At 51.7% G+C, this 26,637-nt stretch overlaps 10 protein-coding genes across 10 annotated transcripts in view; 6 read left to right on the forward strand and 4 right to left on the reverse strand.

Moving 5' to 3' along the window:
• Nucleotides 1-320: 320 nt before the first annotated feature.
• On the forward strand, nucleotides 321-1,928 carry TERG_07252 (uncharacterized protein; the record flags this gene model as incomplete). The annotated part of the gene is made up of 1 exon (XM_003232356.1): nucleotides 321-1,928. One exon carries the CDS (start codon nucleotides 321-323, stop codon nucleotides 1,926-1,928), a length of 1,608 nt encoding a protein of 535 aa, XP_003232404.1.
• An 895-nt stretch (nucleotides 1,929-2,823) lies between these two features.
• Nucleotides 2,824-6,108, reverse strand: TERG_07253 (uncharacterized protein; the record flags this gene model as incomplete). Its single annotated transcript, XM_003232357.2, has 2 exons — nucleotides 5,232-6,108; nucleotides 2,824-5,162 (listed from the first exon to the last, which is right to left on the reverse strand). Exons 1-2 carry the CDS (start codon nucleotides 5,419-5,421, stop codon nucleotides 2,824-2,826), a joined length of 2,529 nt encoding a protein of 842 aa, XP_003232405.1. The 5' UTR covers nucleotides 5,422-6,108.
• An 847-nt stretch (nucleotides 6,109-6,955) lies between these two features.
• On the forward strand, nucleotides 6,956-9,338 carry TERG_12536 (uncharacterized protein; the record flags this gene model as incomplete). Its single annotated transcript, XM_047751482.1, has 4 exons — nucleotides 6,956-7,369; nucleotides 7,421-7,978; nucleotides 8,037-8,285; nucleotides 9,096-9,338. 4 exons carry the CDS (start codon nucleotides 6,956-6,958, stop codon nucleotides 9,336-9,338), a joined length of 1,464 nt encoding a protein of 487 aa, XP_047607194.1.
• Nucleotides 9,339-9,421: 83 nt separating this feature from the next.
• Nucleotides 9,422-10,750, forward strand: TERG_12537 (uncharacterized protein; the record flags this gene model as incomplete). The annotated part of the gene is made up of 1 exon (XM_047751483.1): nucleotides 9,422-10,750. One exon carries the CDS (start codon nucleotides 9,422-9,424, stop codon nucleotides 10,748-10,750), a length of 1,329 nt encoding a protein of 442 aa, XP_047607195.1.
• A 610-nt stretch (nucleotides 10,751-11,360) lies between these two features.
• TERG_07255 (uncharacterized protein) lies at nucleotides 11,361-11,855 on the reverse strand (the record flags this gene model as incomplete). Its single annotated transcript, XM_003232359.1, has 4 exons — nucleotides 11,361-11,454; nucleotides 11,508-11,564; nucleotides 11,621-11,706; nucleotides 11,775-11,855. The coding sequence occupies 4 exons, from the start codon at nucleotides 11,853-11,855 to the stop codon at nucleotides 11,361-11,363; spliced, it is 318 nt and encodes a 105-aa protein (XP_003232407.1).
• A 679-nt stretch (nucleotides 11,856-12,534) lies between these two features.
• TERG_07256 (uncharacterized protein) lies at nucleotides 12,535-12,945 on the forward strand (the record flags this gene model as incomplete). The annotated part of the gene is made up of 2 exons (XM_003232360.1): nucleotides 12,535-12,818; nucleotides 12,891-12,945. 2 exons carry the CDS (start codon nucleotides 12,535-12,537, stop codon nucleotides 12,943-12,945), a joined length of 339 nt encoding a protein of 112 aa, XP_003232408.1.
• Nucleotides 12,946-13,280: 335 nt separating this feature from the next.
• Nucleotides 13,281-16,478, reverse strand: TERG_07257 (uncharacterized protein; the record flags this gene model as incomplete). The annotated part of the gene is made up of 1 exon (XM_003232361.1): nucleotides 13,281-16,478. The coding sequence occupies one exon, from the start codon at nucleotides 16,476-16,478 to the stop codon at nucleotides 13,281-13,283; it is 3,198 nt and encodes a 1,065-aa protein (XP_003232409.1).
• Nucleotides 16,479-16,910: 432 nt separating this feature from the next.
• Nucleotides 16,911-20,724, reverse strand: TERG_07258 (uncharacterized protein). The gene has a single exon (XM_003232362.2). The coding sequence runs from the start codon at nucleotides 20,092-20,094 to the stop codon at nucleotides 17,158-17,160; it is 2,937 nt and encodes a 978-aa protein (XP_003232410.1). The 5' UTR covers nucleotides 20,095-20,724; the 3' UTR covers nucleotides 16,911-17,157.
• A 31-nt stretch (nucleotides 20,725-20,755) lies between these two features.
• TERG_07259 (DNA replication complex GINS protein psf3) lies at nucleotides 20,756-22,869 on the forward strand (the record flags this gene model as incomplete). Its single annotated transcript, XM_003232363.2, has 6 exons — nucleotides 20,756-22,000; nucleotides 22,128-22,196; nucleotides 22,256-22,314; nucleotides 22,368-22,557; nucleotides 22,618-22,723; nucleotides 22,802-22,869. Exons 1-6 carry the CDS (start codon nucleotides 21,959-21,961, stop codon nucleotides 22,867-22,869), a joined length of 534 nt encoding a protein of 177 aa, XP_003232411.1. The 5' UTR covers nucleotides 20,756-21,958.
• Nucleotides 22,870-24,583: 1,714 nt separating this feature from the next.
• Nucleotides 24,584-26,637, forward strand: part of TERG_07260 (uncharacterized protein) — a gene marked incomplete at both ends in the record, with an annotated part of 2,430 nt that continues 376 nt past the window's right edge. Inside the window, one exon of the mRNA XM_047748742.1 lies at nucleotides 24,584-26,635. Coding sequence (XP_047604730.1) covers nucleotides 24,584-26,635 — 2,052 coding nt within the window. The remainder of the gene's footprint in view (nucleotides 26,636-26,637) is intronic.

A 26,637-nucleotide genomic window follows, 5' to 3' on the forward strand; every position in this document is an offset into this window, starting at 1 on the left:
AGTCGGTTGACCAATTTTGATATCATGTTGCCATGTATACTTCCCTTCCCCTTTTCATCTCGTTCCTGCGTTTTCCTATCTTCGCTTCTTCGTTTGTTTTCCTACCACTATATATCATCTGCTCCTTCCCATATGCAAGTTGCTGCGCGTCTGTTCTTTTGATTATTTGTTTTATATATACGACCAATACCCAGAAATGCATCTCGGCTATCCAGGAGATTTGGATCCATATCTTTTGTTCCCCTTCGCTCATTAAGGGCAGTCTATCGTTTCTCAAAAAATACGGAGCCCTGCAATCGTTGAAAATTTGGCTGGCCAGCATGTCTCTCCACAAAGGGAGACAAGAGCCCTTCTCCGTCGTCAATCCGGACTTTGATCGACTACCTGTACGACGGACTACGTACGCCGTAGACAGACCCAGTGGCCTTCGACGAGTGGTCTCGGCGAGAGCATTAAGTCCGCATCTAGATTCATCTGAGTCCTTGCCCAGCGAGCATAGTTCTCTCTACGATGCCTTGCTGTTGAGCTACGAATCCGAGCATAACAACGGACCGCCATCGAAAGGGAAGAAAGATAATGAGGACGGTTCGAAGACAGCCGGTGCCAACCACTTGCAAGAGCTGCGCTCTTGGGACAGCGAAAGAGCCCGGCGCCGAGACAAGCTCGCAGTGCCTTCGTTGGATACTATATTCGAGAACCGGAGTGTATCTACCCACCGAGCTGCATCGTCTCGCTCAGGGCTGAGACATTATGCATCAGTTGGCGTCTCACTGAACACAATATCCTCGTACTCAGGAGTTTCGTCAAGGACACTGCCCGTCCGGCGGAATCAATACGGATCAAAGATCTACTCGTTCGACGACAATGATATACCCTCGCTTCGACCTAGATTCTCTTTTACTCCTCTTGCTCCTCGTGAACGCCGCCATTCATGCAGCACACTTTCTTCAGAGGGAAGCTTTGACACCTTTCGCTGGCGTAACTATATTGTTTCCCCAGCTGAACCTACACAGCCTATACATCCTCCTCCACAGCGACCAAGCACTCCCCCTGGTGTTCCCTCTTTTGGCTCACCAGAAGCTCTAAACTACGACATATCATCTCTCCCTAGATCAACTCCACGAACAGGCCAAGACAACAGTAGATCATCACCACAAGCTAACGGAAGCCCAGAAGGCGGAGAAAGAGAGAATGGCTCTGACGATGAATGCGGATGCTGTGGAATTGGATTCCGGAGAGCTATCCGCGAGACAACCTCCTATATCACCTATCAGCCTCCTGAACGTCTTCCCCCGGGAGTTCTTGCAAGGGCTGATGATGGAACACTTATTCGAGGGCGGTTTGGTGCTCGAGCAAGCGGACATGGCATTGGAGCCACTGCGAACTTAGTGAACCATCCGTTTCACCAGAATCACCTACCCATTGCAAGAACGAAGGATGCGGATATCCAACCACCACAGCCAGCCCGTTCAAGGTCTAGCCATCCTAACTCCCGCAATGACTTTGGTCTACGCGTCTCATCAACGGGTATTTCAAGCCCACCTTCTCGGTATCGATCGTTGCTTGATGATCACAGGGATTTACCCGCTCCTTCTGGCCCCGTACCAGCACCGTATTTGACTCGTACAAGCAATCGAACGACACCACCACGGCTCAGAGAGCAGATGCAGTATTCACGCCCTGCATCAACTTCAGCACCAGTTGGGAATGACGCCTCCTCATCCACCACTGAGAATCCCAGTGTGGCATCCTCCAGCAAGAGCGCTTTACAACGGCTCTGGAATCTCGTTTCATTAAACATAACCAAGTGCTGCTTCCTGGGCGCTGACGACGAACACGAGGGACAGCGAGGTACAGAGATGCAACGGATTCCCGAGTCCTCCCACCAGGCAACCGCAAGCGTAGCAATGGGTAGACGTGCCACTTGAGAACCCTGGGAGGAGTTGTATCAAGTTTGCTTCTTGGAGTAGTAGTCTTGTGCAGCCTTGTGTAGGGTATCTCCCTGGCATTAGCCGACAGGCAGCATCTATATCAAGCGTACCTAACGAGCCCTTCTGTCTTCCCAACACTGGATTCCTGCAGCTGTACTTATTTAATCACCAATAAACCAAGCCTCAGTTTCACATATACGAGCAACATGCGAGAAACAAAAAACCTCCCGTAGCCATCCTACCTTGTGTCTGTCCTCCTCTTCTTCTAGAACGAGCATGGCCCAATCGACAAGCATCTCAGCCCGAACTCTAGATGGCACCGATTGCTAATCTAATCCGCGGGTGATCAACGATGTTTCGTCTACCCAATCCATGTCCTATATGCGATCGATTAGTTAGGTCAAAGCGGCTGGGTTTTCCGAGGCCCGTCCAAGTTCTCTTCCTATATAAAACGTAATGGCTCCCCTCCTCCGCTCTCCCCCCTGACCAATATATGTGAAATAAGGGGAAATTCTCCGGGTAAATCCATGTTGATTGTTTGTTTCAAACGTAAGAGAATTGGTGGATGTTTACACGGAGTCAAGTCGAATTCTACTTGACTGGATGGTGGTCTACAGGGAGAGTATTGGATTCAGAATAGATAGATAGGTAACTAAGATTGGTATCGCTTATGCTTGCTGAAGATGATGATGGGGTTGATATAGCAAAGGAGAAGAATAGGCGCAATATGTCGTAGTAAACAAAGAGTGACATCAGCGAAAAGAAGATGGGGGAATAGATTATAGCAGAAAATGGAATCGGAACTAACCCAGGCCGTATATACGCCGCCAAAGTACAGTACATGGTAGGGAAAAGAAAATTGATAGCAATATCCAATGGAGTAAATGGTTGCCTATAATCCTTCGAAGAATTGACATGCTTCTTCGAGTTTCTTTTCTCCAGCTGCAAAGTCCCATCCGATGATGCGGGTATCCTGGCTTGCGCAAATTAGTTTGCGTGCATCAAATTGGATCTTTAATATTCCTGCTGTCGGAGGTATGAGGGCTTGATGTCCTGCGACATCAATATTGGCAGGCAGCGGGTTTGGTGGTACATGGGGCCCTTGGGCCTGATGCTGGAGCGCAGGGGCCGGAGGCAAGTTGGTGTCTGCTGCTTGGTCAGTCGGCTGCTGGGGCGGGAGAGGGTTGTGGGCGGCGGAGGCGGCTGCTCCGATTTCCAGGTTGTTTGCATGGTGAGGGCCTTGCATAGTTTCCGTTGATGCAGGACCAGCCTGTAGGATTTCATTGGTGGAACTCAGATCATTAGCTTGTGTGCGAGCGGCGGCCGCAGCTGCAGCCGCTCTAGCGGCCCTGATAGCTTCAGCCTGGTTTAACCTTTGTCCGATAATCCATTTGCCTTCTTTATCCCTCATCCAGATGATAATTGATTCATCGTAGGAGCCAGAGACAATTCTGGCCCAGTTGCTTCCACCTCCTCCAGGGGGTATTTTGGCGCCCAACGCCATGACGTCCTGTGGCAATCTGGACCCTGTATTTGGGGGTCGATGGCTGCGGCGGGTGGTTACAGGGTTCTCATCAATGTCTCCACGGCGTCTAGCTTCAAAATATTCCTGGTCCACTGCCAGTGCTTCAAGTCTCATGGTTTCTTCCGAGCCCGGAGGATCCCCAAAGCCGGCCTGGACTGTCCGGACAAGTCCCGAGTGACCCTTCAGGCAGGCAACTTCTGCCCCTGACGTGTGGTCGTAAATGCGGACTGTGTCATCATTGCTGCCGCTTACAATTCGTTGATTGTCAAATTGGATACAGGCAATCCCCTTATTATGGCCTAATATTGTCTTCAAACAAGTACCACTATGGATACTCCAGACTTTGATAAGCCGATCACCAGATCCGGACACGATTTCGTCCTTGTCAATCTGGATAGCATTAACAGCAGCTCTGTGCCCATCTAAGGTTATTAACAAACTGTACGGAGCTAGAGGCTTGATCTGCTGGTTGGCCATTTGGGCCTCAAGTGTGGATGGTGGGGTTGCTGCAGTGTCTATAATGTAGTCAGGGTATCTGGGGCCGGTTCCCTTGGCAACCCTGGGGTAGTCTGCGTCAGTGGGCAGCAGGGCATTCCGGTTGAATATTTTGATAGTCCTATCCTTCGAGCAAGTAACCAGGTACCGCTTATCGAAGCGCAGGTTGAGGACAGAGTCAAGGTGAGCGTTGGGAAGTTCGTGTATTTTTTCTCCAGTGGAGAATCGCCAGACGATAACGCTGCGATCACCACTTCCGGACATAATAACATCCTCCTCTGGACTTGCATCAAACTGAAGACAGAGAACGGATTTGGTATGACCAACTAGAGGCTGACCCCTCAGCCGCAGTGATTCTAAATCCCAGACCCTGACCGTCTTATCCCTGCTGCCACTGACCAGCCACTTGCCTGCGAACTGAATAACGTATACCCTCTCACGATGGGACTCCCACGGTGCATCTGGGTGGGGCAGCTGGAAATTAGTGAACCGGCCATGACGCCAGTTTTCTTCTAACTTCTGACGTTGTTTGTACAGGTAGGCCCAGTTCAAGGTAGGTCCGTTGCGGGACCATACAGCGGCCGAGGAGTAAGGGAGGGGTGACCGGTCATCTGTGAAGAGGGAGTCAAAGCCCGGAGAGTGCATTGAAGGGTCAAGAGAGTGGGGCACATTACACTTCTCAGCGAGCCGGGCGGCCAAGCGTGTAGGGGAGGAGATCTCCATGGGTGAGTTAGGCTCGACCGTTACTGCATCATGCATTTCATGGTCTCCCTCGGTGTCTGTGGGCATCCTGCCGATAACCACCTCAGGAGGACCAGCCCCAGCACGGTCACAGGCGAGCGCACGCCTCTTGAGCTGAGGCTGACCAGACTCTGACTCCGAGTGCCTGTTTCTGGATTTTCTGCCTTGCTGTTGCTTGGCGATCTCACTTGACTGGCGATGGAATTCCCGAATCGAGCTCATGTTGAGTCTCCATCCTTCCTTGATGTATAGTCCGCGCCATAGTCTAGAATCGAGGATCCTGCTGCGCCATGGTTTCGAGGCAAGCGATGCCGTCAGGAGCGTGGTAGGATCGAGGTAGGAGAATATTTCAGCCGTTATCTCTGGCGGAAGCTTCCGTACGGGATCCATATGGAGTAATGGGGTCAGACGTTCGATAACCCCGGTGATGGAGGAGGTCCGCAATGTTCTCAGCAGGGTGTATGCCAGTTCTGTGTAGCGTTAGTTAAACGCACAATCATTGTGAGTGGTGTAGATGAATGAACGGGCTGGGGCGATACCAGCTCTATCTGCTTCACTGCGCGCGAGGATCCATGCAGGCAGCTCGAGCGAGTCCTGAACGCTCTCATTTTCCTGCACGCTCTTCGTTTCGTCTGAGTAACCCTCGTCGATCTTACATGAGCTCTTCGCGGGGAGAACACTGTAGTCCCTTGGTTGAAGCCCAAAGGAAGCTCCCGCTTCGCGTCCCATGGAACCGTATTCTGTGATAAACTGGTTCAGGCGGAAGTCAACTAGCACGACGCCGGCAAACGCAGCAAAAAGGACACTCGAGCAGCAGCAACCAGGTCTCTTGGAGACACTGGCAATATCGTGGTAGTACTCCGTATGTCTCTGTGTCTGCAGAGGCCCCTAGGCTGGCTGTTGTGTCTCTCTTAACGGGCTGATGATGTTTTGATTCCTCCGGCCGAAAGCGTTGCAGGCGAAGATCAGCCGGACTAGGCTTCACGCGGTGGTACCTAACAGATCCTGCCCAGACGTTTCACGCTGCCGGCCTCGCCCTATCGCTTGTCGTCGTCGTCGTCGCTCGTCGTCTCTTCACCCTGCCCGTTCGTGGCTGTTGTCTTCCCTCGCCGTCTTTCAATGCTGTTGTAGTTCAACGTCGTTCGCCTTCGCCCTGTTTATCTTGGTTTGGCGCTGATGTCATGTGCCCGCTTAGTCACACCACTTACCTAACATCTTACTCAGCTTCTGACTAAACTCTGACTCAGCCGCGCTAACCCCCTTCTGAAACATCAAACCTCCAACCCTTCGACTTTCTCCTTAATCCCGCATTTTCACGAGCAGCGAGACGACCAGCGACGACGACGCAGCAACCAGACGATCCGAAGCCCAGCAGGCATCTCAAACAGCCGGACGCTCGTATACAGGGAGCCCTGTCGGCAAGCAGATCATAAAACCTCGTCCGGCCCCCTTCTGCAGCCCTGCTGCTGCTCTCTGTCCAGTGCGTGACCTTGTGACGGCCACTCGCCCTCCTTATCTCCTTCGCAACGGGACTCGCCGTTCGTTCGTTATCGCTAACGGCGGCGCATACCAGGACCGCTACGCACTCTCGCCCCCTCCGTACTCTCGCTCTACCTCCCCTCTCCCCTCTCGGTACGTCCAAGGGAGACTCCCGTTCTATATATCGGGGCTGTCGGTGTTGGACGCCTCGAGGGACGAATAATAACAAACGGGCTTTCGACGATCTCGGCAGTCCGTCTGCGCGGCTCCAACGGCGTGCGTGCACCAAGACGGCCCTATACGAGCTCGCTCCTTTACCTCCTTTTTTCTCTTTCTTGTTCCCTTTACTCTCCTTTCCCACGAATAGTGAACACGATATATCTCCGAGAAAACCGGCCAGCCTTCCATTTGACCGCCCTTCCTCAAGAGGGCTCACGCCCGGCCTACAACCAGCTCGAAGCTGCGAGGATAGATAATAGCGGTAGCTTATCGTTTAAGCACGCTTGACAAACGTCCTGATCAGCTGCGGAGCTTTGCTGGCGCCACCTAGCTCCATTTTCCAGCTGTTCGAGCCACCCCACTGTCGAAAAGCCAGCGGTGGCGCTTGTCCTCTGCGACTCATGCTTTCGGTCCTCGCGACGGACCAGGCTTTCTGGCCAGAGGAATACTAAGGCTCTCTGCTTTTCTTTTTTTTTTTTCTTTCCTTCCATAATTTTCCTTTCCTTTCCAGTTTGGCTATTGGGGGTATATAACTGGTGTGGTTGTTTTGATATTATCTAGCAAGATGGAGGGAATGAACGGGAATCACATCATGGCGGAGGACAACATCATCAATCGGCGAGGCGGAGAGTCGCTGTTCCAGAACTGCAGCAACCTAAAGAAGCGGCTGGCTGAGGTCCCTGGTTTCGAGCCTCACTTGGCCGAAATGCAAGAGTTGGATAAAGCTAGCGATGAGAACGACCCTGTCGCCTCGGTGTGGAAGTGTCTACGGCAAGGGTATCCATTGATGACGATATACAATGCCACCCACCCGTCAGAACCCCTCTCAATCGATGAGAACAAGCTACAGGAGCGGAACAGACCGAAGGCTGCGACTTTCAAGTTCCTTCAGGCCTGTCTGCAGGTACTCAAATTCCCACAGCAGGAATGCTTCCTCATCACAGATCTTTACGGTGACAGCACCACTGGTTTCGTAAAGGTACGTCTGCACCCCCTTCTTTCTATGTGAGTCCGGTCTAATGTTTATCAGGTCATAAAAATGGTCAACAGAGTAATAGACATACTCGAGCTTCAAGGCCAACTGTACAATAAAGTCTCGCCATCGACATCTTTGCCTTCCGAAGGAGGAAAGACGAAACTCACCCGGAGAGAACACATCCTAAAAGAAATGCTCGAAACCGAACGAGACTACGTCCACCATCTTCAAAACCTCCAAGCGCTCAAGAAAGAGCTCGAAGAAACCGGCGCTTTGACCGGTGATGTCAGCCATCAGATCTTCCTCAACCTCAACAACCTACTCGACTTTACTCAACGGTTCCTCATCCGGATGGAACAGCATAATGCACTTCCAGAAGAAACCCAAAACTGGGGCGACCTCTACCTGAGTCATCACAATGGCTTCCTTCAGTATGAGCCTTTTATCGCCAATCAACCCCGCTGTGATCAGATCTGCCAGAGGGAATGGGATAAGATTCATTCCGCACCCCGATCCCCGGATCTTCAACAGATGGTCGCCCAGTTATCAACGCTCAATGGATTCTTCGTAAAGCCGTTCCAGCGCCTTACTAAGTATCCTCTGATGCTCATGGTACGGCATTGATTCTTACCTTCTCTATAAAACATAGTAGCTAACGTCCTATCCATAGGAACTTCGAAAACAAACAGAAAACCCAGGCCTTGTTTCTGACATTGGCGAGGCCATTAACATGATCCAATTAATTCTAGATAACGCTAACCGCGCGATCTATAAAGAGCACCTGGTCTCCGCAGTCGAAGACCTTTCACAACGAGTAGAGGATTGGAAAGCTCTTAAGCTTGACCAATTCGGCGACTTATTGCGATACGGAACGTTTACCATCCTGAAAGGCGATAGTGGCAAAGACGCAGAAAGAGAGGTTCGTATAATTCTCTCCAACACAACTGCACAATCCTATTTACTTGGAAGCCGCCGGAGCTCCTTCACTGGTTCAGTCATCCACCTTCTTTCAGCAAACAGCCACCGCAGCTGGAGCTGGAAACAGTCTAAGGATTCCAAATACATTTCTGTCTTCCCTACACCAACACAAGTTGCCCATCCCCTGGAACTCCTGACCCCTACTCACTCTGCCAGCACCAAAACACTTGAATTCAATACCCCTCCGCCTAGACCTAGACAAGACTCGTCTGAAAGCTTCAATACTTCGCCATCCAAGTCTAAACGATCTATCTCTTCTATCTTTTCCCTTTCGAAAAGTAACAAACATACATCTTCCCCAATCACCCCTTCCATACCCCAGCAACGCCTCAGCAAGGCCCATGTTCGAAAAAACAGTGGAGTTGGATCTGAGGACGGTCGTTAAAGGGTACCATCTATCGCAACTATATACCAAACGTTCAGGATGAGGTATATAGTACACCGGGGAGAAGAAAAAGAGAAAGACAAGAAATCTTGAGCCATGGCTCAAAATAAATTAAAATCACCAGACCAGCAAGTTTCCATTCTCAAAACATATCAGCATTGATTCAAGTTGCCCAACACTTGAATCTTGTCACTACTCAAAATATAAAATTGTGATACCCTATCTGGATATCTACTTTCCATAAGTATTGTTTGCTTTCATCCAATCTTCTTACCCTGGACTGCCCCTGAACCACCAACACCCTGGCTATGACTGAACCTTGGAGCATTGATTTGAATATATTGCTAACTCCTTTTTCCCTTTTAGTATCACATATATCTGTTCGAGCAGATCCTTCTCTGCTGCAAAGATATCTACCCAGCCAAGCAGAAGAGCAAGCTCATGGGGAAAGAGAAAGTCGTCCCAAACCCCAAAGTGAAACCAAAGCTACAGCTCAAGGGCAGAATTTATATGACGAATGTTACCGAAATATTATCACTTTCAAAACCAGGTTTGTTACTATCCTTTGTGGCATGGAATTCTAATCATGGTTCTAACAAACTTGATTAGGATCCTATAAGATACAGATATTTTGGAAAGGCGACCCAGGTGTTGTCGATAACTTTGGTATCCGCTACCGAGACGAAGATACAATGAATAAATGGTATAAGGATATCGACAAGCAGCGGGCCCTTCAATCACACGAACGGCCTTCGTCCAAACACCACGGGACCTCAGAGACAGAATTCACATATCTCAGGAATACGCCCAAACCCCCAAATCTTTACCAGGAGGAGTATAGTACCGAAGAAGAGTTGTCAAGAGAGCCAACCAACACTTCTCTTTCAGAGTTCTCCACATCACGAAATGCATCTAATACGAGTTTACGGGGACGCTCTGCTACTAATGGCAGTGGAGGCTCCGGTCACCACTCAGGTGGTCGACCGCAGTTCCCGACGCCTACTGCTCCCCTAACGGTGCATACGCAGTTTACTCCTGGGGCCATATCCCCAGGTGAACGCAACGGTGCATCTTATTTCTCTCCTACAGGCGAGGCACCCCCATCAACAAGATCCAGTTCCCAATCAACAGCCTTCTCATACTCGCGTGGAGGAACTCCTTCAAATGCCTGGACTGAAGCAGAACAGAACCGGTACACTGCCCCAGCCATGCCCAGGTCAGGCTCCAGAGACGGATCTGGAAATAACCCGTACTACAACAACGGGTCTCGTAACGCCCAGCGGCCCTCATTACCTCCGTTCTCGTCAAATCAAAACGGACAATCCGGGTCACAGTCCCAGGCACAGGCACGGATGAGATCAGCAAGCAGCCCTGACATTCACAATGGCGCTGTTCCAGACTCCCGCCGATACATGAACGGTGGACATACTATGCAGACCGTAGATAATGTTCCCGTGCCTCCGATACCCCCTCACATGGCAAACATGCGAGCTCCCGTAAACAGGAGCCAAAACAGCTCTCCCACTGGAAACACAATCCCGATACGCTCCGGCACACAGTCACCCAATTTGCAACCACCACCCTCCCGCCATGGTCACGCCCACCCACCACCAGTGGGCTATAATTACGAACCTCACGCCCCCAATGGCCGGCCACTACAACCTCCAACCTCTATGCCTCAAACCTCCCCATTCGACGACCCCGACTCTCAGATGCCCAGCCAACTTAAAGCTAAAATCAACTTCGATGATAACTATGTAACGCTCGTGATTGCGAGCAACATTCTCTTCCGCTCGCTCACAGACAGAGTAGACGCAAAACTAGCCCGGTTCACAGACCGGTCGATCGGTGGCAACTCCGCCCGACTACGATATCGAGACGAAGACGGCGATTTTGTAACAATTGATAGCGACGAGGCCGTCCAACTTGCATTTATGGAATGGCGTGAACAGCATCAGCATTCGCTTGCCGCCGGCCAAGTTGGTGAAATCCAGCTTTTCTGTCAGCCGGTGGAAAATTGATATTAGTCTCCTTTATGTTTATCTCGTTCCTGCTCTCTCTCTCTCTCCTCATCACCTTCTACTACTACTTACCTGCTTGTGTGCACCCTTGTTCCTTTTTTTATTTTGTTTTGTTGTCTATAAAAAAAAACCAATACCCCCGTTCGCTTGATTATTCTGCTTTGTCCTGTTCATCATGTCTGTCTGGCTTTTTTGTTTCTCTTTTTTTAACTCATTACACTGTATTCCTCTCCCTTTTTCTCTCATGTTATATCATATTAAATCCGTTTCAAGATGTATTGCGGATGCAAAGGAGGAATCTTGACCCCCGGAGACTTTTCTATTCGATAACCACCATCTCATCTAGTTTACTTGGATGTGAAGGAGATGTATGTGCTACTGTTGTCCGTTGGAGGGAGGAAGTAAATAAGTCCGACTAAACTAGTATTTTATAAAACTTCAAGCAGCTCTCAACCAGTCAGAGTACCCCGGTCTACCTACCTACCCTTTAATTTGGTGCATGTCAATACATCTTTATTATCATTATAGATGTTCCCCTGAAACGTTTCTGCTTATATACAACTAGATATCAGATAACCGCGTTGATTCCTTGTGTCTATGTCATGACTTCTTATTTCAGGACGCATCGAATAGCCGCAGCGGAAGGGTAGTCCATGCATTTCTCCCCCGATAGGGCCATGGGTGCTGAATCACATGACGGGCTCCTAGATGGAATTAGTTGAGTGTTTTTCTTTCCCTTCTTGACATTGATACGTACGTGTATGCTGTGCAGGATGCAGCTCTATCAATCTGTATAGATTTGACACTATTCACGCTATTAGATCACGAGTATGCCGGGTAGTTAACAATCTCTGTAAAGGATGAACGTACTTCAGCGAGAGCAAGTCGTAGCACCCACCATCCGCCTGGACGAGGGCCGGCGCTCCTCCACACGATCTTTCTTGATAGATATGTGCCTACAAAGAGTCGACCATCAGCATAGGTATACAGACATCAACCAAAGAGAATCAACAGCTCAACTTACACCATAGATCGGTATGGGAGCAGCCACGGCACAAGGAAGAGCCAGAAGTCCTGATATCAAGATATTGACCAAATATTTCATCTTGTCCAGAGAGATAGCTATTGATTCGTTGTAACTGGCTATAAGACAGCAGTATGCCAACCGAACAAGAGGGTAAGTGTATGAGTATCTAACAGAACAAGCTGCTCACTCCGGGAAAACCCCATCTTTTAGATGCCATGCTGGTGTAACTTGCTAGTGGCCAAAGGGTCATGTCAACCGATCAACGCCTACGCGACGCCGGATTCGAGCTCTGGATTGATCAGCCGCTGTCGTGCAACCGCTGTATCAAGAAACATAAGCTCTTCGTATTTCCTGGCCCATCTGGCTGGCTTGCAGCCAATCTGACGCTCGGATATGGCTGTACGTAGCTCCTTGCTTGGAGGTGGGTGGGTATAAATGCAGGAGTTGTGAAGCTGGTGCTGGTTCCTTGCGTCTTTTGATACAGGATGGTCTAGATGTTTGAGGTGCATGCTCAAAGAAACAAGGTCTTTTCAATCAGCCATCCGTCTTTTCGCCTGTGTAGCCCTTTTCATGCATCGTGATGCTGGCCGAAGTGACCATGATGCCTTGTCTTCTGATATGTAGTTGGTTGGTTGTAGCTAGTTATAGCACGACGTCGTAGCTTCGCCCCACCGTGCAATATCAACGTCAACATCAACCAACACCCAAGGAGCAAAATACTCAATCAACAGAAGGACAGAAGACATAAGTGCCCAAGATGGCATCTCCAACTCTCTTCAAGCTGATCTTCCACGTCCCGACAACTGCTCTCGAGGCCTGCAAAACCGCAATCTTCGCAGCTGGCGCTGGCAAGTATCCTGGACCCGGGAACTACACCGAATGCTGCTTCACCACCGTTGGAACAGGCCAGTTCCGACCCGGAAACTCGGCGAACCCGCATATAGGCAGCGTAGGGACGCTCGAGCACGTCGAGGAAGCGAAAGTCGAGACGCTCTGTGTTGGTGAAGAGGTCGTTAAAAAGGCCGTTGCTGCACTGAAGCAGTGAGTGAATCAGAAACCCAGACGAAGGTGAATTAAGGATTGAATGTATTAATACTTTGCCTGATGGTCTAGGGCACATCCATATGAAGAGCCTTCCTATGAGGTTTTTAGGATGGAGGATTTCTAGAGATGTTGTGACGGTTGATCTGGGTGTAAGTATGTATATATTGATGATATGGTATGGACATGAACGGGTAGAAGCTGAATGAATTATATATCTAGGGTATCGAGAATAGGGGGGCTATTAATTTGAATCAAGCATTATACATTTAAGCGCTTCAAGCATTTGAAGACCAAAGAACAACCGGAATATTCACATAGAATACATAGCAACGCAAGTGCCTGCATGTATATAAAAAATCAAAGACCGACCAACCAATCAACTGTCCCCCAAACGCCGTCGCTGATAGTCTCGTAGATGCTTCAACTTGTTCCTCTTATGTTTATTGATTGGGTACCATTTCATATCCGAAGTTTCATCGTCTCTCGCTCCAACACCTCTGACTCGCCTCCATCTCCTGTCCGTCGTCTCTCGAGGACCCAGTACTCAGATCCGGACTCGTCTTTGCTTCGGACGTAGCTGATACGTTCGCCTGCGGTGGGGGACATCAGGCCAGATTTCTCATCTTCCATGCGTAGCGAATGTCTGCTTGCCGGGTCCCAGCTAGACGGAGGTCGAACGGTATCCGAATGTCTTCTGATAGCTCTGGGATCCGGGGTAAATTCCCTATCAGCATGGGTGGGACTGTTCACTTCCGAGTTACCGCCGCCATTTACTAAGCCACTACTTTGTACCGGCGAACCTGTGTCGTAGTAGTGAGTCAAGCTCCCGCGATGAGGTTGGGCCGCTGAAGGTGAAGCGGCGCCCTGGCTACCCCCTGTGTTGCTGCGTAGACTGCCGTTACTGCCGCCCCAGGCCCCCCGCCGTAGTTTCATTAGAGCACTTAGCGATATCTCGTCATCGGCGACTTCCATATCAACGAGCTGGGCTAGTGGAGGCTGCTGCTGATGGCTCGAGTGACCGGTATGAGCGGCCAGAGAGACAATTGAGTTGCGTGTACTCCATTCACTGCGCTCGGTAATTGGTGTCAGGCTGGGTTCTCGAAAGTTCTTTCGTCCACTGTGGTTTCGAATGATCCCTTCTGAGCCAGGGGCACCAAAGTAGCCGCCGTACACACGCTCCTTGTCGTCACTGCCATGGGCATGGGCATAGAACCCAAATTCCCGGCCATAAAACCCTTCATCGTCATGCTCCAGGACGTCTGCATTAGCTTCGGCGATAATCGGATCATCGTCTAGGCCGTCTCCATCGTAATAGTCAAAGTCGTCTAGCGGGTCATCCATGCCTAGCGCATCAGTATCAACTGTCTGGCTCATTCTGCTCTCATCTGTGGTCAAGCATGGATCAGTTTGAGACTCTCCCTCTGGCAGGGACGTTTCACTTAGACTTGCGTTCCGCTCAAACCTTCCCTTGCGAGCAGCTTCATTGGCTGCCTGGGCTAAGGCGCTATGGTATGCTTCCAGGTTTCCCTCTGTTAGTCCCTGGAATTGAGATGGGGGCTCATCCATGTTGTGAGCAGGCCTGGCCTCCACGACGCTGTTCTGCGGCATTGGGATTGGATTGTCGTAGCTGGCAGCGGTCGACTGCTCGGACAAGGCCTGAGGAGGCTGAGCAGCTCGCCTTTTGTTATCATACAGATAGCTCGTCTCATCGTCAAAGATAGACTCGTCGATGGTAGATCCTTGCATCTCAGGGGGCAGTTCGCCAAAGAGACCGTCATCGTAGTACAAGTCATCCTCGCCATTATTACCCCTGGAGGCTTCCTGGTTCGTGGTAGGCAGTTCAGGGCTCACCATGGCGGGTGGAACGGGCTGTTGGAATCCTGAATACATTGACAGACCAGGCTGGTTCGAGGACATGATAAATCCTGGAGGCACCGAGGCCCCATTATTAGCCACGGGGACAAAGGAACTGTTCCCTGGAGGGCTTGTAGGGCTAGACATGACCGTAGACAGTGTAGGGGCATATGACTTCATATAATTCTGCAAGGCTGGGTTTGCAGCGGTATCAGACTCGTCTATGGAGTCAGCATCGGCGTTGATGCCAGGTATCTTCTCTTCCAGTCCGTCATCATCTATCATGGCGTCGTAATCAAACTCATCAGAGTCGTCATCAAATTCACTCCTTAAATTAGTACCCATGGCTCTCTTCGCAGCCTCTTTCTCCTTGTGTCTTTCTTCCATCAGCCTCTCCTGGGATGCTGAGGCAGCGCCCGCCAGGTCGAAACTAAACCGCGATGCACTGCTGGTCAAATGTCGTGGAAGTCCCAGAGGAACAAATGATGGATCTCGGACTGATCCGGGCTTGTACCGTAAGGTAGACGGAGGAGATCTCGTATAAGTTGATGATGTTTCTTGAGCATTCTGTTGTGGTTGTTGTTGTAGTTGTTGTTGCTGTGGTGGTGGTGACGTTGGTTGCTGCTGCTGCATATCAACATCGGCTTTGGGGTTCGTTTGTATGGGAAATTGCTGGTTCTCAGCCTGTGGTTCCGGAGGCAGCTCGACGGATGCTCTATTAATCTGTCTATACGGTGTTGGAGCTGTGATCTGCATCTGCTGAGCCTGATGCGGTGGCTTCTGGGGTCTGGGAGGATTGTCAGGGAGCTCTCTGAGCTGTCGTGAGCGGGCATTGCTGCTATCCACCATATTTGACCGAGCCCGCGGCACCGAGAAATCATGGACCAGGCTGCCTCTGATCCTCGGGTCGTAGTCGTCCGGCAGAGCTGGGACAGTGAGCTTGCTGATGCTGATATCCTCTGGCCTCGCACTGGCCGGCTGGGCAGACCGTCTTCTGGCAAGCAAGGCCATGGGATTCAACAGGTTCAGCCTCGTCTTTGTCCCCTTTGAGGACGGCACTTCCACCACCTCCTGGCCGTGGTGATGCTGCTGGTGCTGGTTCTGCTGCTGGTTCTGCTGGTGCTTCTTCGAGGGACCGTTGCCTGACTCTCGCAGGAATCCTCTAGGCTCGCCCGCATAGGCGCTGGAGCTGGTATCAGGCGAGGGCTTCGAAGATGACCGGCTCGCAACCGCACCAGGCGAGTATCCCCCGTCCCCCATGCTTCCCTTCAAGCTGTCTGACGGAGACGAGCTCGATCCCTTACCCAGCGTCCATCTCCAGGTCGACGAGGAGCGGGCCGTATTCTCTGGTGCCGCCACCTGGCCCTGATGCTGGCTCTGGTAGTGCTGCGGATGCTGAAAGCCAGCACCAGCACCTGCACCCACGCCCACGCCCACGCTCGGCGAGTTCTGCGTGCTCCCATACATGGACGAGACATTCGAGTGATAGCGGTCGTTTGCCAGCCAGTTGTCCCTCAGTTCGTATTCCGTCACAACGATTTTCTCCTCGGGCGACGGTGGGACAGTTTTTCCCGGACAGCAGCAGATCTTCTCATCTGAGAACCATTTCCCACTGTTGAAGGCCGAGTTGAGGTCCGGCTCGGCCGTCCAGATGCCCGACTCGAAGATGCCGTCTGTCAGGGTCGAGTTGGAGGCTGTGAAGGAGTCGCTGCTGGGCCGCGGCGGCGGCTGCGAGGAGGCCGGCGGAGGGGCGCAGGCGACGCTGGACGGGCGCTGGTCGTCGCGCCGCATGTAGGTGAACATCGGGAGCTCGCGAGCTGCTTCTCAGGACGGTCTTTTGTCAATCTGCGTCTGGATTATGGGTTGGATGCAGCCATTCTTTGTATTGCTGTTTCGTTTGCGGCGGTGGAATTGGATTTGCGCTGTGGATTTTAGGTTACGGGAGGCGAAGACAGGGCAAAAGATATTATTATTATTAGCAGTAGCAGTAGGAGGGGGAGGAGGAGGACAGTCGAGGAGAAGCAGGAGAGATTAAAGGGATGGTAAAAGAAGAAGAATAACAGAGGAAAAGGAGTCGTTTCCAACAGATTAACGGGCGACGATGACTGGCGCCGATGCGTCTGCATGTAAATAAATAAAAATAAATAGTCAAAATAGTTATAAATAGCGAATTGGCTTGCTGGTTGGCTGGTTTAGCCACAGCCTTGCAGGGATGCAACCCCCGGGGGAGACAGCAGGGTCTGTTTGATAGAGGGAGATGTCGCTATTTGGCAGATATTTGAAGATATTGGTAGATTTGGCAGATAGATTTGGCAGACGAAATGGCAGCAGCAGTCAAAAAAAAAGGAGAAACCAACATCCAACACCAAGCTATGCTATATTACACCGAGTAAGATGATTAAATGCATAAAAAGGCAGTAAAACAGTCAAAAGAAGATATTAAAAAGAGCTAATCCGTCATGATAGGAAAAGAGTCAGAAGCCTACTGGCGAACACTCAGTCTCCATCGATCAATCATGTCCCGCTGACGAGGATCAATCATCTCCTGCTGTCCACCGACGGGATGCATGCTTGCTGGGTTATACACGAATCCATTCGTCGGATAGCCGAAGCCACCGACGCCGGTGCTGCTGCCCAGCATGCCCAAGCCGTTCAGCATGGCCGGAGCAGTGCCGGGTGGCGGGCCGTGACTGTAAGGCAGCATTGGTGCGCCAGACAGACGATGGCTGGCCATAGAGAACGGGGTCGTGGTGCTGGTTAGCATTGAGGCACGAGTGGGAGGCAGATTGAGCAAGGAGTGAGTTGAGGCCATGGCTGCCGGCGTCCGGTAGCGCATGTCGAGCTCTGAGTGGGCGGTTACGAGGCCGGGACGAGCTGGATGGGCCTGCAGGACGTTGGCCATTGTCCGCCGGGCCTGGAAGGGGGAGGATGTTGCTGTTGCTGAGGCGGATTGCAGCTTAGCTTCGGCTTGGAGACGCTTGCGGCGTTGGCCTAACGTCTCTTCCTCTGGCTCTGCTGCTGCTTGTGCTGCCGCTGCCGCTGCTGCCGCTGCCGATGTTGCTGGCGCAGCTTTGGTCTTGTCCTTGTCAGCGGCGCCATCGAGGTCTCCGAATTTCGATATCAGGTCGTCGAAATCGCTGCGTGAATCACGGGCCTTCAGACGGTTCTTCCGCTGCGCAAGCGTCTCTTCTTCGTCTCCGCTCTCTTCGTTGCCGTTCACATTGTTATCTGTGAGGCCTAGAATATCAAGCGTGTATGCGGTACTAGCCCGCTTATCGGGACTGGGATCCCTCGGGGCCAGATTGCGAGGCGTTGCTGCTCGGGCCGTGTTCAGCGGCTCTCCCTTAATCCTGGCCCGTCGTCTACTAAGCGGCTCACTCTCCTCAAGCACAAGCTTCTCCATCAGCCCCAGGGGTCGGTTCTCATCCTGCAGTCTGCTCTGCTCGGGGAATAGTACACCCAGCGGTACATCGTCGTCGTCGAGCTCGTCCTGGCCTGTACCCTGGTGGCCTTCCCAGGCGAGTGTGACTCGGCCCTTGTCTCGCTTCTCTCGCTGACGCTGTGCAACGCTATCCAGTTCAAGCAGCGTTGAATGCATTCCATTGGGGAACGCTGTGGCTGCTGTCCGGGTTCTCATCTTTTGCTGGTGCTTTCGCATCTGCAGCTCAGCAAGCAGGGTCGTTGGCGGTCCAAAACTCGGTTCGTCGTCCTTCCTCTCGTCATCGTCTTCTTCCTCGTCATCTTCCTCTTCCTCCTCTTCATCTTCTTCATGCGCTCCAGCCTCTCTCAAGGGTGACGGAGTTCTGGAATATCCATGAGTGGCGTGCTCGTCGAAATTACTCCGCAAGGAGGTACTCTCGTCGACATTGTCCAACATTTGTCCGTCGGAGGGAGTACGTATGTGACTTCCCGGCTTGGTGGTAGAGGACACGGATCGATCAGTAGTCATGGTTCCGTCCGGCTTCACTGACCTTCTCTTCTTGTTCTTTGAGCGTTTCTGCTTGTACACATCTGCACCCAGGTGGCCGACTATGGGGTGGTCTGTAAAGGCACTGACAGGAGCATGTGCAGCGGCATCCAATATACTCTCCAACGTATCAACGGCCGATTCTCCCTGTATACGAACATCGATCTGGGTCTTGGGGGCGTCGAAGAAGGCGCTTGCACGGAGCTGTGGTGGGAGATTTGATAGCCGCTTGCTCATCCTATCTCCTGCACTCGAGCCCTGTTCGGCATCTGTGATCCAGGCGGCGGACTTGCGTGCCTCCGGAGAGATCGAATTGATCAATTGCGTGCGTCGTTTCTCTTGCTCGGACATTGGAGGTTTTCGGGAGAGCCGTTGGGGCAGGTTGAGCATCATGGGCACAGGTGCCGGATAGTAGACCACATTCTGACCGGGGGGAGGGTTATTGTAGTGTTCAGCTTCTGCTGCGAGAGGAGGTTTCGAGAGAGAGACGCCGCGGGAACGAGGGACTTCTCTAATATGTGGTGTAAAGTGAACGCCGTCGAAGTCCTTGAACAGGTTCGTAGACTGCTGGTAGGTGTCCCCAGACCCAGCACTATCCGGTCTTTCTCCCTGTTCATTCTGCTGCTCGTACTGTCCATATTGCTGTCCATGCTGCTGCTCATATTGCTGCTCATGCTGTTGTCCATATTGTGAAGGCTGTTGTTCCAGGCGGTGCTCAGGGGGAGGCGGTATGGTCGCAGGAGCCATCTCAGCAGCACCCTCGTTCTCTGGCTCGATGATGTGAGCCAGTCGAGACGCAGACGAGCCAGACCGTAGCCGCGGCCTGTTCAACGAAGACTGTCTCGACAAACTCCCGTATCCGGACGCTGAAATAGACGTAGCAGCAGCAGCAGAGACGCCAGGGGAACCGGGCGAGGCCGTCGAATTGGCGATGGAAGCCCCTGAGGCGGCCCTCGACCGGGGCATCGACATGCGGTTCAGCGTCTCCAGGACCCTCTCGGCCTCGACCTCCATGCTCATACGCTCAGCAGACTTCTCGAGTCTCTCTACGTTACCGATATAGGCCCCCTGGATCGACTGCAAGTCGGGCGTTGGATGGCGTAGAGGCGTTGAATTCCTCCGGCTGCGAGGCGTCTGCATCACCGGCTCCTCAGGCTTCTTCTCTGTCTCAGACATCTTTTCAGGGGTTTTCTCGGGCACGGCGTACTCGTCTGCCTCGACCAGCTCGTAGCTGGCGGCTTTCTGGCGCATGATGGCCGTCGTCGCAGTCTGGAGGAGCGAGTCTGGCGCGGTGCTGGCGGCGTCTCTGTGCTCTGAGCCGCCAAAGTTGTCGAAGTCGAGCGTCAGTGGCGCAAACACAGGCGACCCGAGGACCGGCGAGCGGTCTGAGGCATCGTCGGAGGCAGAAGACGCAGCGTCGAGCTGGTCTGTCTGCGCGAGGGCATTGTACATGGTGTTCTGGCGGAGGTTGAGCTGGTCGTTAGCTGTGCTGGTGATGTCTGTCTTTCTCTATCTCTCTGTCTTCTGTATGTCTGTCAGCGTCCCGGTCAGTCACTCTCTGTCAGTCAGAGAAGAGAAGACGGAGCGAGTGTCATTATCCGCCTCGCCTGTCTCCCTCTGCCGCTTCTCTGCCTCTTGCTGCTATGTTCTTCTGGCTGTCCTGTTAGTATCTGGGCTGCGTCCAACGCGGTTGTTGAGAAAAGTTGACTCGCCACTGGTGGAGATGTTTCATCCTCGCCTGCAGCGATCTATTATGCATGGATGTAAACAGTTGGATGCCGGTGCCAGTTACTTGTTACTTGCTCGTACCCATGTCTATCGTGTTTACATACAGCGCAGGTAGGTTGATATATAGATAGATGTCCCTCGGTAGACATCGATATGGCCGTCCGTCTGTATATATACCGTACTTTACCCCCGACAGTGTCTTGTCAAAGGCCGACAGCCGTGAAACTGGCAGCGATAGTTCCCAGAATCTCTCTGCTAGCATCCTGGCGTATACCTAGTCATTATCTCCCCGCCATCCTGGATATTCGCTTCTCTCCAACGATGGCCACTAGGAATGCCATTTTGGAGTAGTCGATTGATCCGTGGCCGGCAGAAAGGAGTGAAACAGAAAGTCGCGCTCGTCGAGAGTTTTTTTCATGGTTTGAAAGACTAGATTCCCAGCAGCCGTACAGCTCCAGCTCTCGATATATCCTTATCCACAAGAAGGACTCCAGGTAATGCAAGAGTCTGACTTGCTGGATAACGACCCAATGGCCGTAAATTGCCTGGCGCTCCTTACAGGGTCAGCGAACCCGAATGATTGATGTGTTTGAACGTTGCTTGATTGTTTGTTCCCGTCTAGCAGTTGCATTGTACGGAATAATATATAAAGGTCTTGTCTCTTGACTAGTCATAAAGTGGTACCCGCCATGGGCCCTCGATCACAGCGTACTAGTGGCTATGCTTCATGGTGTACTTTATATTGGGAGTCCCTAAGCTATTCGTTTAGTATATGGTCAATATGCATTCCGTACCTTATGGGGTTGGTATGAGTGCAAGAATTTGCGTGGAGTATATAGGGCACGGAAGAAGAAGATTCATTGTTTTCTGAGTGGCCTCATTAGGATAGGCCCTCAATCTGGCGGTATATCTAATGACCTTGCTTTGTCACCTCATGCGTCATGAGAGCTCGATAGCCCTGACCAATCTCCCTACCGTTCCAGGGTCTCCATAGACCAAAACTCCGTTCTGCAACTTGTTGGACTCATTAATGACGGACGTTGTTGACGTGAATTTTCAGGCCGTTGACTTTGTTATAGGCCATTCCTTTGAAGGACCGCTCTGACTAGGCTATAATAACGCTCGCTCCCCGTAGGACACTTCATAAGGAGTCTAGGAAGTTTCTTCTCTAACATAACTCCATCGTGCCTGATTATCACTGTAGTCTCGCCCATCTAACCAGTGGTATATTTCAATAGGCTGATGGGGTATCTGCCGACAATGGCTGATCATCTTCTGAACCACCAATTGCGCTAGGCGAGAAACAAGATCATTCAGGGTATATTCATGTAATGTTCCAGTAGGGAAGATCAAGATCTCGACACTGAGTAGAAAAAGTCGATATTGAAAAGTCGATGAAGTCGAAGAGAAGAAGTTGATATAGAGTGTGACACGTGACCGTGGTAGGAAAAAGCGACGAGACGACGCGAAGTTGAATATCGAGAAGAAGAAGACAGCGATATTTAAAGACAAGGAAAAGGAGAGGAAAGGAAGAGAAGTTATAGAGATAGAGAGATATCAGAGACAAAGAGGAAAGAGATGAGATAGCATGTCTTACTACGACGTCGACGCTATCCTGACGGACTCGCAGGTAAGTCCCCGCGTGTATAGAGAGAGACCACTCGGTCAGGGGCAGGATTTCAAGAAGAAGAGACCAACTAGACGGCCAAGCAGGCGAGACAATGAGAAGTGAAGAAAGCAGAGACTGACTGGAGCAGAAAGTCCCGTGTACGTTCGAGCTGGATGTTCCCAAACTGGGGTTCCTCGATGGCAACGCCGGCGGAGATGTAAGTCTTCATCTGCTCCCAACCTGTCTATAGATAGATATACAGGCTAACGGACTCAGATAAAAACCGGCTCCAAGGTCGAGCTGCCTCTCTGGCTAGGCGAGATGCTTGCTGTCGGGTCAGTCTGCCTCCGTTATGATATGTATTCTGGCTTATGCTGACTGCTACAAGAGCGCGCCAGGGCTTATCACCCCTGGTAACGCTAGACCTGCCCAAAGCGCTGTCAGAGCAGGTCATGAACGCCCTCAAGGCCGATCCCAGGACGGTAGACCTGCGGGCTCTAGCGCCCCATTTCTACCGGCTGGGTTGTAGGATACTGCAGCTCTTCGAGGAGGAGGAGATGGTCGACGTGCTCTCCCACGTACGTCTTGGTACCGCGACACCCTTCCCAGGCATTCGACTACTGGCTAACCTCCCGTAGACATTCAAGACGAGGGCGATGCAGATATCGGATCATGCACACAATCCCGCTGGACCGATGTCAGGCCAGGAGTTTCTTCGTGGCCTCGACGAGACTGAGCGTCAGCGTGAGTTTATACTTCTACTATTGGATGTTTGACACTGACTACGTACGGGCTACGGATCACTGACTTCCGCCGCTGCAGTCTTCCGGGCCGCCCATGAGAGCATCAAGAGCATGAGAGCCTGGACGGGAGAAGCAAAGAAGAAATGAAACATGAAACATAACTATACTCCATACATCTGGGTGAAGCAGGTTGAACGAGTTCCCATGGAGAGTGCACGGCAGACTGTTATTCGTTGCAACGCTCAGGAACACAGGGGCCGGCGGGCAGGTTTTTCACCAACCATGGATGGCTCCCGCGAGCTTAACCCTGCTTCGACGTGAGAGCGCTGCCCTGGCTGGCTAGTTATCGACCGGGATGGATGCGTACGAGCTCCTGCGAGAACTCTACCAGGGGTAACTAAGACTAGGTAGTTAGATAAATAGCTAGCTAGCTAGTGTAGGCTTCGGTGTTTTCTGTAGGAGGCTGGGCCGGCAGAGAGTGCGTGAATGCACATACTAAGAGGATACTTAATAGCTGTTCAGAACCGCTGGGGGTCACTGTCTTATTCCTTTCGTGCAGGTGGCTGTACGAGTCGCAGGCCGTCTGCTTGTATATCTTTTATTGAATCCTGTGCGCAGGTCCCTCTCCCTGTGTAATAATAGCAGCTATCCCTGGTCGCCGCCGCTGCCTCTTCGACGGGCGTCTCCTTTCAGGGGGGAAAACACCGAGATGTGAACTGCCAGCCACCAAACGCTCTTCTACATCACATTTCATAAAACAAACACCACGACATAACATCCCTCACACGTCCAATTCCTGCGTCTGCATTGCTTCTCGCAGACAGAATACGCCGTTTATCCCTGTCACGCTTTCGAACGAGTCACAGATATCGCATTCCTGCGCCCCCCCGCCACCCACACAGGGACGCAGACGCAGGCTCGAGTCGCTTATCAGCTTCATTCCCTTCGTCCTAATCTCCTCCTCCCTCCTCTTCGTTCTCTCCGAAAGGCTTGTCCTCGATGGTTGCGCGAGCCTGACCGCTACCGTCGCTTGAACCGGATCCTGTCGCTGGCACGGCTTCAATTGATTGCTCGGCCATGGATGCGAGACAGAGACGCTCCCTGGAGCCCTCGGGGCGCCTGAACAGTACGCACTCAAGTCTTTGCCCGAGCCGCAGAATGCGGGAGACTGACGGGACAAAAGGCAAGCAGATGGCCGCCGAACAGTCTCAGAGTGTGCGGCCGAATCCCCGTCTGCATACGCTGAACGATGGTGTCCATATACCTGCTGGTTTGTACTTCCCCAGCCATTCCGACAGGAGCGCCTAAATGCATATACTGACCTATCCGCCCCCCCCTTAGAATACAGGCACATACCCGGCCAGGCCAAAGACACAGACGGAGCGCAAAGTGAGTGCTATATATTCGAAGAGTGAACGACTACGGGATGGCTAACAAGCTGTAGGGAGCTCAAGCGCGGCTGGATCTCCTTTTGTGAACCCAACATCGACTCTCCTCCAGAACCTCATCAATGAACAGCGCGCTTCTCGTGGTCCTCGAGCCAGCTCAGCCTGTGAACAGCATCATGTCGAGAACAGTTCCCAAGCCCCTAATACTGCTGGAACTGCGGACCAACAAGAGGACTCGTCTTCCGAGAAGCAGCGCAAGATTAACAATGCCCTGTCGGCAGGCCTCAAACAGCCCCGAGAGATGGGATTCAGGGAGATGGACCAGGCAAGCGACCTTGTTTAATCCATTATGACAAGCCTATCTAACTGGACGATAGTATGTATCAAAATTGAACAAGCTGAACTTCGACCTCAAGCTTGAGGTATTCCATCGCACGCAGCAGGTATCTGCTCTGGAGAAGAAATTGGAAAAGATGGATGAACTCGAAGAACAGGTCCAGCATATGGAACTCATGGACCAGGAGTTACAAGAACTCCGCGCCACCGAAGAGGATAACCAACGACTCAGGGAATCAAACGAGGAACTGAGATCAGAACTCGACAAACGAGACCAGGCCGTCAATGAAGCAGTTGAACTCATCTGCCAGTTGGAAGCGAAGTTGGAAGCCCTTGAAGCTCATAGGGAAGAAGAACGCCCTGTGACCGCCAGACCTTGCTCCAGCGACAGCACGGCCGCTGTGTTCACATCTAGTTCTCCCCGGGCCCTCACGCCCAAGAACAAGATAATTCTGGATGTCCCCGAGCGCACATCTTCCCGCAGGGATAAGCGGCCGTCGATGTCCCGTAGCTACTCCAACCAGATGGAGGTCCATGCCCAGACTCCCACTCCTCCTTCAGGTGCCGTTAGACGTCCGCAGCGCCAACCCTCCTTTCTTCAAGGCGAGGATAACAGTACCAGCGCATTGAGGAATGTATATATGACGGATTCAGACAAGTCTCGAACAACATTCAATGGCTTTTCCGCACGAGGGACCGATGACGGAACACATGAGATTGAGTCTCCTAGGTTAAGCGCATTGAGTGAATGCAGCTATTTGGACCCGCCACAAAGCCCTTCAGGCGCCTATGGATCAGGCCGTTCGAAGTTGAAGGTCAATACTGATATTGCTAGTACAAAGGTTCCTGTTGAAGACTCTCGATCCCCTCTGGACCGCTCTCACAGCGCATCTAAGAAACCAACAGGCCTCTCACGTGTTGAACATTGGATGCAGCCTGGTGCGATGGAAACGACAAAAATATCCAAGCCGAATGAAACCCATCAGCAAGATGCAATTCTACGAACGCCGACAAACAACCAATTTGCTTTGCCTGGGGCTAAACAGCCTTCAAAAAGTTATAACTTTGAACCTCCGTCTTTGGTCATTCCTCAGTATCATGCTGCCAGACTCCCTCCCACGCCAGATACAATGAGCACAACATACGCTGATATACGCAATAAGTCCAACACAAGCATCATTGCTGAGCGAAACAGATATGACCGCTCAAGTACTATTGGACGAACACTTTCCATTGACCGCACTCTCGGACGCCGTCGGTCAGCAAACGACGTCGCTACTACACGACCTAGCACTGCAGAAACAATTCTTTCCGATGGTCTAGAGACATGGAGTGACTCGACTCAGCCAGCCTTTATCACTGACGAAGAGTACCAGATGGCAAGCATGTTTCCCTCCTTTGCGTATACTCACCGTCCAGGTACCCGGACTTTAGACCCTGCCATTCATGCCGGCGCTGTCAATGAGTTGGGCGTACTTATACCCAAGAACAGGAGCCGTCATGGTCGTGAAAAGTCTTCTCAGGAACAGATTCGAAAGGTGTCCAATGCCCCCTCCCTTACGCCCGAGGATTGGCTAGAGGCTGCACTGCCTGCTTCTTCCTCCAACGAAAATAAAGATATCAAGCCATCCCAGCATCTATCCTCAGAGGCAATCGAGCAATCCACAGGCAATGAACAGCAAATCACTCCTGTGAACAACGGCTTCCGCAGCCGAGGTGCTCGTGTTCTTTCTGAGCTTCAACCCCGTCGGCGTATCAACCTGCGTCCCCCATTCTTCAACAAAACTTCTACACTTTCTCCTGCGATCCGCAGCAATTCCATAGCAGGCCCTGCCTCATCCGCTGGAAATTCACCAGCGACAGGTCCTAAAACCCCACAAAACGACCACCACGACACACCCTCCCCCACCACCAACACAGGGGGCACAACCCGTAGACCAAAGACCTCAGAAACAAGCGATCATAAACGGCACAGCTCGCACGGTTTCTTTGGCTGGATAAAAGGTTCCGGTACCGTCAAGGATGCTGATCCATCTCTAACTCCGCCTGCTACGGCAACTTCTATTCTATCAGCATACGCTCATCCGCAATACGATCAACAGAAGGCTCCTTCACATTCGCAAACACAAAGAACGCCTGTTCGGGGAAGTACTCGACCTCTCTCTGCACTAGCATTTACAAATGACCTCTC

This window comes from Trichophyton rubrum (genome assembly GCF_000151425.1).
Source record: "Trichophyton rubrum CBS 118892 genomic scaffold supercont2.9, whole genome shotgun sequence".
NCBI classification, from domain to species: domain Eukaryota; kingdom Fungi; phylum Ascomycota; class Eurotiomycetes; order Onygenales; family Arthrodermataceae; genus Trichophyton; species Trichophyton rubrum.

Coding starts and splice junctions, on each gene's coding strand:
- TERG_07258 (XM_003232362.2), bottom strand. CDS start 20,094: ATGTACAATGCCCTCGCGCAGACAGACCAGCTCGACGCTGCGTCTTCT.